This window comes from Pyrgilauda ruficollis, unplaced genomic scaffold, assembly GCF_017590135.1.
Source record: "Pyrgilauda ruficollis isolate IOZ18807 unplaced genomic scaffold, ASM1759013v1 scaffold161, whole genome shotgun sequence".
In the NCBI taxonomy this organism is placed as follows: domain Eukaryota; kingdom Metazoa; phylum Chordata; class Aves; order Passeriformes; family Passeridae; genus Pyrgilauda; species Pyrgilauda ruficollis.
Genome location: NW_024514876.1, coordinates 1,188,436 through 1,196,866, shown reverse-complemented (window position 1 = coordinate 1,196,866; position 8,431 = coordinate 1,188,436). Strand labels below are relative to the sequence as shown.

Genomic DNA, 8,431 nt, shown 5'->3' with positions numbered 1-8,431 from the left:
CCCCCAGGCCTGGTTGGGGGGGCTGCGGGGTGCGGTGCTGGGTGCGGGGGCCGTGGGCGGGGGGCTGAGCTGAGTGCTGGTCCTGGAAGAGTGCGGGGCTCAGCCCCCTCCGCCTCCTCCCCACCCGCTCCATGCGCAGAAGCCACCGGCTCTTTAAACACCCCCTGCCCTATTTCGGGGGCAGTCAGGGCCGAGCTCGGTGGAGGGGGGCAGGGGGGTCGGCTCTCGCCCCCCCCCGCTTCCCGCAGCGGGGTCCGGGCAGCGCCGGCTCCGCCGGGAATTTCGCTCTCTTCTGATAAAGGCTCCGGGAAAATCCAATTAACTATAGACGGAGCCGCCGCTGCTGCCCAGGCGCGGGGGAGCCCCAGCCTGGGCCCCCACCCTGCCGCGGATCGGGGGGTCCCCCTGGGCTGGGGGGTCCCGGGTGTGGATGTGGGCCCGGGCCTGTCCTGTTCCCGCTGGCGGGACCCTGCCCCGTGTCCCTGCAGGGGTCACGGCCCGGTGCTCTGTGCCGGAGGGGGGCACGGAGGGCATGAGGGCACCGCCGAGCCGGGATGGGCAGCGGGGGGGCACGGGCAGCGCAGTCCAAGTGCCCGCCAGCCTGGGAGCTGCTCCCCCACGGGGATGTGGAGCCCTGCCGCGGTTTGTGCCCTCGGTGTGGGGGGCCAGTGAGGTCTGGGGGGGCTGGAGGAGTCCCGTGTCCCGGCTGTGGGACCAGCCGCTGTCCTGGCACCCAGAGGCCACCACAACGGCCCAGGGAAAGTCCTGCCGGGTTCCGTGGGACTTTCACCCCGCTAAGGGCGGGGTTCCATGGCGGGGTGCCCGTGGCTGTGCTGAGGCTGTGCGGCCGTGGCCCCCCGGTCTCGCTCCCCTCATTGTCTCGGGGCCGCTCGACCTTTGCGCTGGCACCGAGCGCGGCCGCGGGGCCTTTGTCTGCGCTGGGGACCCGCGGGGGCTCCCGCTGCCTCTGCGAGGGGAGGGGGCTGCCCCCGAGCCTCGCTGGGGCAGGGTGGACACGGGGGTCCCGAGCTCCAGTGCCACCCCTTAGCTCAGAGCCCCCCGGTTTTGACTGTCCTGAGCAGCGTCTCTGCGGGGCATTGTCCCCTCGCTGTGCCCCGCAGCCCTGCGGGGGCCGGAGCCCCCTCCCCGCGGGTCGCAGCGCTGCTGGCCGTGTGTCCCCTGCCCTGCTGGGGCACCTCGGGGCTCTGGTCACGGTGACCATGACCTGGCGAGCGCGTGGGCGGCGGGCGCTGGCGGGACTCCCTGGCTCCGTGCCCCGCTCCCGACGTCACACGAGGTGCCGTGTCTCCCCAGCCCGGGGGTGCCAGCCCGGGCAGGGCTCAGTGGTGCCGTGCCGTGCCTCAGTTTCCTCAGAGCCAGCTGCGGCTGTGCCCGCTGGCCCCGTGGTGCTGGCTGCTGGCCCAGCGTGGCACTGCCCTGCCCGGCGGGGCGTGTTGAGCTGGCAAAGGAGCCAGAGCTGCTCGGGGGGCACGGGGAGCCCACCCACACCCCCGGAGAGGACTGGGGCTGCCACCATGGGGAGACAGAGGCACGAGGCAGCTCTTGAGGGTGGTGGGAAATCTTGTAGGAGCCCACCGAGACAGTGGGAGCCCCCTCCCCCGTGGAGCCGTGTGCTGTTGGGGGTTTTTGGAGTGCTGTGGGGGTGTGAGAGGGGTACGTGGGCTTGGATTGTGCGTGGCACCCCCTCGCTGGGCACAGGGTGGCCTCACATGGCCTTGGGAAAACTGCTCACAGATGGGTGTGTCGGGATTTGGGGGACCCCTGGTGCTGGCAGGGGGCAGAGACCGGGTCCTGGGCAGGACGCCCGTGGGGACCAGGCGCTGCCCGGTGGGCACCGTGAGCAGGACCGGGCACCCCACGGCTCTGGTTCCCGGCACCCTCTTCCCTCCTCCCTCCCTGCCTCCCTCCCTCCCTCCCCCTTCTCCTGCAGAGGCGCAGGAATTCGGGGCACGTGGGATTCTCATCCGCAGGGAAGCCCTGGGTGGGCCTCCACCCTCCCGTGGGGGGCTGTGACCCCAGGCACGGCACTGCCACCGCACCGGCCTGCGGGGACCCCCGGTGACCCGCACTGCGACCCTCGGCTGGCCTTCCCCCTCTAATCCCCCCATCCTCATCCTCCCCGCTCCGCTGGCCGGGGTCTGTCCCGGAGGCACGGCGGGCTGGTGGCGGCGCGGAGGCCGGTGTCCCCCGCGGGCACCGGCACACGGGGTGTCCCCGCAGGCGCTTTCCCACGCCAGGGCGGGGGTGCGGGTGTCGGGGTGCCCCGGGGTCCCCCGGCGCGGGCAGGAAGCAGCCGGCGGGGCCGCGGGCGGGGGCGGCGCGTTCGGCGTTCACCCGGGATCTGGCGGAGCCGCAGCATCTGGTCTGCAGCTGGAGCCGGGCTGCGCTGCCTCGGCCGGGGGTGGGGGCGACAGCGGGGTCCCTCCTGCTGCGGGGGGAGGTGGGCTGAGCTTGGGCATTGGGGTGCCAGCTGCACCCCGTCACCCAGCCGTGTTCCAGCAGGACAGGTTGGCACCCATCCTGCCCTGCTGTGCGCCTTTGGGCGCTGCTCTGTGCCCTCCCCGTGCCCCCCAGGCCTGATGCTATCATGACGGGGGCTCCTGGGCAGGCTGGGGGCTGTGCCTGTGTCCGTGTCCCCTCGGCGGTGGCACCGGGCTGGTGACGGCGGCGGTGGCAGGGGATTCCCGGGGTGCTGGCGCAGCTCTGCCAGCGCAGGGAAGCGGAGGGAGCCGGGTCCCCTCCCCCCCTCCGCATCCAGCACATCAAAATCTTGTCAAATCCGCGTTTTGTGAGTGCAGCTCTCCACGAGGAAGTTCTTAAATTATATAAAAGAGGCGATAAATTATAGACGACGTTCTCTCAGTCACTTTAATGGCTCCGCTCCCTCGAGTGGCAGCGGTGATTTATTCAGCCCGGGAGCTCTGCCCGGCGCTCGCCCCCGCGCCCGTGTCCCACCCGCACCCTCATATCCCACCCCGCACACCCACATCCCACCTCGCAGCCTCCTGTCCCACCCTGCACCCTCCCGTCCCTCCCTGCAGCCTCCCAGCCCCCTCCCCACACGCTTGTGTCCCACCTTGCACGCTCATATCCTACCTTGCACACTCCCCCGGTGCTCCACACACTCACATCCCACCCCACACACTTGTATCCCATTCCATACATTCATATCCCACCCCACACTCTCATATCCCACCCCACACACCCATATCCCACCCCACACTCTCATATCCCACCCCACACTCTCATATCCCACCCCATACACTCATATCCCACCCCACACTCTGTCCCATCCCACCCCATGTGCTCCTCACCCTGCCCCGCACGCTCCTGTCACACCCCGCACTTTCCACGTCCCCGTTGGCGCCTGGGGACAAGCGTCAGGGGTGGCTTTGTCCTGTTGTCCCCTCCCTGGCCATATCCCGTGGCCTTTGGCGAGGGGCCCGTGGCACTGCCGGGCTGGGGACCCCCACCCCTCACTCCCCAAACCCCCCCGCTCCACTGGGGCCCTTCTCCGGGCTGGGTGTCCCCGCCGGGGCTCCCCGCAGCTCCCCGGCCCCGGGGGGACTCCGGCGGCCCTGGGGCCCTTTTTGGGGTGCAGGGGCCGGCAGGGCGGGGGGGGGGGCAGGCTCCCCCGCCGGGCCTGGCCTTTAATATCCTGTTTGACTGGTTCGCTTGGCTCTGCTGCAGAAAAACATTCGCAAACATCCCGGAGCAGCCGGGGAGCGTTTAACCCCTGCCTGGCTGTGCCCCGTGCTGGGGCCGCACCCCAACTGTGCTGAGCCCCTCCCCAGCTCCAGGGGTGCACCCTGACCGTGCTGAACCCCCCCTGCCCTGTATGCCAGGGGTGCACCCGACTGTGCTGAGCCCCCCCCCATGCCAGGGGTGAACCCCAGCTGCACTGAACCCCTCCCTGCCCAGGCTGTGCTAGGACAGGGCCAAGGCTTGACCTGGGAGATTTGGGCACCTCCCGCAGGCCCCTGGGGGACGGGGGTGCTTCTGGGGTGCAAGAGGCACATCCTTCCATGTTTTGGGGTGCAGGAGGGGAACAGGCATGTTCCATGAGGTTTTGGGGTGCAGGGTACTGGCTGTGTCCCCTGTGCTGTCAGGGTCTGCTTGTTACGGGGACAAAGGCAGCGCTGGCCTTGGGGATATCCTCCACTGGGGGACCTTGGGGTGCCAGCTGGGTGCCACTGTTCCTGTCCCCTCCTGGGGGGGCCATGCTTTGGCTGGGGGTGGTGGGTTACCCTGGGCCTGTGGGGGTTACCCTGTATGCACAGGTGTCACACTGTACATGTGCCCACATGTGTGAGTGAGTGTGTGGCACTGGCCCCCCCAGGCTGGCCCTGCATCCTCTGTCCCCTCATCCACTGGCAGTGCCGCCTGGGCTGGGGGCTCCTGGGATCCCGGCCCTTTTCTTTGTGGTTTTTTTTTTTTTCCTTTTTTTTTTGTCTGCCTGAATTCCACATCGTCTCTGTGACCTGGAAATGTCACGTTGCATCTTCCCAGCACGCGTCCTCTCCCCGCTGGCCCCACTCGACCTGGCGCCAGGGCCGGGCTGGGCAGTGCGGGGCTGGGGCTGCCGGGACCCCTGCGGCTGGGGGGTGCGGGGTGGGGGTCCCTGCCCGGGGGGCTCCGTGCCCTGAATGCTGCCCCTTCCCCACAGCCGTCGAGACGCAGAGCACCAGCTCGGAGGAGATCGTGCCCAGCCCTCCCTCGCCCCCACCCCTGCCCCGCATCTACAAGCCCTGCTTCGTGTGCCAGGACAAGTCCTCGGGGTACCACTATGGGGTCAGCGCCTGCGAGGGCTGCAAGGTGAGCGCTGCCACCGGCCCCGACTGCCACCACGGCTCCCCGGGCTCCTCGGGGTGCTCGGGGTGCCCGTGCTGGGCGCTGACCGGGGCGTGCGGGGTCCCCAGGGCTTCTTCCGCCGCAGCATCCAGAAGAACATGGTGTACACGTGCCACCGGGACAAGAACTGCATCATCAACAAGGTGACACGCAACCGGTGCCAGTACTGCCGGCTCCAGAAGTGCTTCGAAGTCGGAATGTCCAAGGAGTGTGAGTGGGGATGGGAATGGGGACACGGATGGGGAAGGGATGAACACCAGGGATGGGATGGGACACGGTGCCTGGTGTCCTGGTCAGGGGGCTCTGGGTGGGATGGGCCATCCCAGCAGCCCCCACCGTGTGCCCAGCAAGGCCCGGGGGGGATGGGGACCCCCTGGGATTGTGTCACAGCCTGGCAGTTGCCCGGGCAACACATGATTGATAATGTCAGAGATAAATGACGCTGAGGAGGCCTCCCGGCTCTGCTGGCAGTTGTCATGGTGCCCGGCTGTGCCCCTGCGGTGGGTGCCCGGGGGGATAGGGCTGCTGAGGCACAGCTGAGTCCTGCCCCATCTGCCAACCCCTGGGGGACTGGAACCCCTGGGAGGAGCTGGCAGAGCCTGGGGGGCCTGGAAGTGCCAGGGCGGTTCAGCATCCCAGGGGCTCACTCTGCACTTAAGAGGGGTCCTGGCCCTCTCAGCCCACAGAGGCTGATCTCTGCAGGGCTGGGGCTCCTCCCAGCTGTTCCCCCTTCCCAGCTGCCACCCCCAGGGTCCCTCCCGTGCCCTTCACTCAATGTGGTGGCTCAGCTGCCATTCTCTGTCCCGGGGTCCCTTTCTGATGTGTTGGCTTTGCAGAGCACTGTCCCCTTGGTGAGGGCCCCCCAAGGGTGCAGTGTCTAAACAATGACTTGGGGGGTTGTTTAAAGGAATCTGTGGGGCTGATGGCTCCACTGGGAGCAGCTTGTCACTACAGCTGAGCCCATTGCTGGTGGCAGGTCCCCATCCTGCCCTGAGCATGGTGGGGCAGGGGCTGGGTGACACCTGGGCCAGGTGACACTGACCCTGCCATTCCTGCAGCCGTCCGCAATGACCGGAACAAGAAGAAGAAGGACGTGCCCAAGCCGGAGTGCTCGGAGAGCTACATCATCACACCCGAGGTGGAGGAGCTCATCGAGAAGGTGCGCAAAGCCCACCAGGAGACCTTCCCCGCGCTCTGCCAGCTCGGCAAATACACTACGGTGAGTGCCACGGGGTCCCGGGGGTCCTGGGGGGCTGGGGAGTGTGGCAACCCCCCCGTGCCCTCATCCCCCATCTCCTGCCACAGAACAACAGCTCGGAGCAGCGCGTGTCCCTGGACATCGACCTGTGGGACAAGTTCAGCGAGTTGTCCACCAAGTGCATCATCAAGACGGTGGAGTTTGCCAAGCAGCTCCCCGGCTTCACCACGCTCACCATCGCCGACCAGATCACCCTCCTCAAAGCCGCCTGCCTCGACATCCTGGTGAGCACGGGGACAGGGACGGGGACAGGGACGGGGAGGGGACACCAGGCTGAGCTCCCCGCCCTGTCCCCACCAGATCCTGCGGATCTGCACGCGCTACACGCCGGAGCAGGACACCATGACCTTCTCGGACGGGCTGACGCTGAACCGCACGCAGATGCACAACGCGGGGTTCGGGCCCCTCACCGACCTGGTCTTCGCCTTCGCCAACCAGCTGCTGCCGCTGGAGATGGACGACGCCGAGACGGGGCTGCTCAGTGCCATCTGCCTCATCTGCGGAGGTGGGTGCAGGGATGGGCACCTGCCCAGTGCCCGCGGGCCCCCGGTGCAGCCCGGCCGTCCTCTCCCAGTGGCTGAGCAAGGAGACCCCAAATGAAGCCCAAGCGGTGGGAGCTGGGAACCCACAGGATGGTGAGGAGGATGTGCTGTTCCCCCCAACCACTGTGTGCCCCCTCCCCAGACCGCCAGGACCTGGAGCAGCCTGACAAGGTGGACAAGCTGCAGGAGCCACTGCTGGAGGCACTGAAGATCTACGTGAGGAAGAGGAGGCCCAACAAGCCCCACATGTTCCCCAAGATGCTCATGAAGATCACAGACCTGCGCAGCATCAGCGCCAAGGGTGAGGCTCCTGCGGCTTTGGGTCCTGAGGGAGCATCCAGGGGACACTAGGGGGACCGGGTCACTCAGCATCCTCCAGAGAGGATGAAGAAGAGGACACACCCAGCACTGCATCTTCCAGGGATGCTGGGGATGTCACCATGTCCCTTGTCCTCAGTGCCCAGGGAAAAGCAAAAATGGGGGTGTCAGTTTGAGGGTGATGCTTTCAGGGTGCTGTTTTGGCAGTGTCACTTTTTGCATGCCATTTTGGGGTACTGGTTTTGGGGTGGCACTTTCAGGCTGCTGTTTTGGGCATGCCGTTTTTTGGGCACCTCTTTGGAGGGGTGCCAGTTTTAGTGTGTCATTTTGGTGGTGTCTTTTGTGCGTGCCATTTTGGTCATTTTTTTGGGTACCATTTGACAGTGCCACTTTCAGGCTGCTGTTTTGGGCATGCCTTTTTTTGGATGCCAGTTTTTTGGGCACCCATTTGGGAGGATGCCTGTTTTAGAGTGCTATTTTGGTGCTGCTATTTGGGGTTTTTTGGGTGCCTTTTGGTGGTGCCATTTTGGGGATTTTTTGAGTACCATTTGGGGGTGCCACTTTCAGGGTGCTGCTTTGGGCACACCATTTTTTGGGCGCCCATTTTGGGTGGCGTGCCAGTTTTAGTGTTCCATTTTGGCGCTGCCATTTGGGGTTTTTTTTTTGGGTACCATCTGGGGGGGGCGTGCCACTTTCAGCTCGCCAAATTTGGGAGCGCCACTTCGTGGCAGCACCCTGCTGACCCTGACCCTCCCCCAGGCGCCGAGCGGGTGATCACGCTGAAGATGGAGATCCCAGGCTCGATGCCTCCGCTCATCCAGGAGATGCTGGAGAACTCGGAGGGCATGGACACGCTGGGGGGGCAGGCGGGCGGCCCCCGCGGGGGCAGCCTGGGGCCCCCCCCGGGCAGCTGCAGCCCCAGCCTTTCTCCCAGCTCCAACCGCAGCAGCCCGGCCACGCACTCGCCGTGACCCGCGCCCGGCGCGCACCAGGACAGAGCCCGGCATGGGGGGACCCCCCACGCCTGGCCCGGCTGCAGCCCCCCCCCGGGGCGGACTCCTCGGCAGCCCCCGCCGGAGCGGCCCCCGCGGGGACCCCCCCCCAGCCCCGGGCCCAGCGCGTTGGTTGTGTCACATTTCAGGGGCGCGGGGACCTCGGCCGCGGCCCCGGGGACGCCCCGGCCCCACCAGCACCAGCACCCACGGGATCGCGACCACCGAGCCACCCCCCCTCCCCCGGCCGTCTGCAGGGGGGGGCCCGGCCAGCCCCGCACGCCGAGGAAGCAGAGTCATTTAAAAGAGAAAAGAAAGCAAAGTATATATATATAAATATCTATAAATATCTATAAATACGTTTTAAAACCTTTGTAAAAGTTTGGAGGGGTTTTTAGGCCTGTGCAGGTGGAGGGGGCACGGCGGGCGCTGCCGGGGGGGGGGGGGCG

The 8,431-nt window shown here is 66.9% G+C and overlaps 1 protein-coding gene across 1 annotated transcript in view; it reads left to right on the top strand.

Annotated features, from left to right (window-relative positions):
• RARA (retinoic acid receptor alpha) overlaps positions 1-8,339 on the top strand; it is a 22,300-nt gene extending 13,961 nt beyond the window's left edge. Inside the window, exons 3-9 of the mRNA XM_041462887.1 lie at positions 4,688-4,836; positions 4,941-5,082; positions 5,931-6,091; positions 6,178-6,354; positions 6,431-6,635; positions 6,815-6,973; positions 7,750-8,339. Coding sequence (XP_041318821.1) covers positions 4,688-4,836; positions 4,941-5,082; positions 5,931-6,091; positions 6,178-6,354; positions 6,431-6,635; positions 6,815-6,973; positions 7,750-7,961 — 1,205 coding nt within the window. The 3' untranslated portion in view covers positions 7,962-8,339. The remainder of the gene's footprint in view (positions 1-4,687; positions 4,837-4,940; positions 5,083-5,930; positions 6,092-6,177; positions 6,355-6,430; positions 6,636-6,814; positions 6,974-7,749) is intronic.
• Positions 8,340-8,431: the final 92 nt, after the last annotated feature.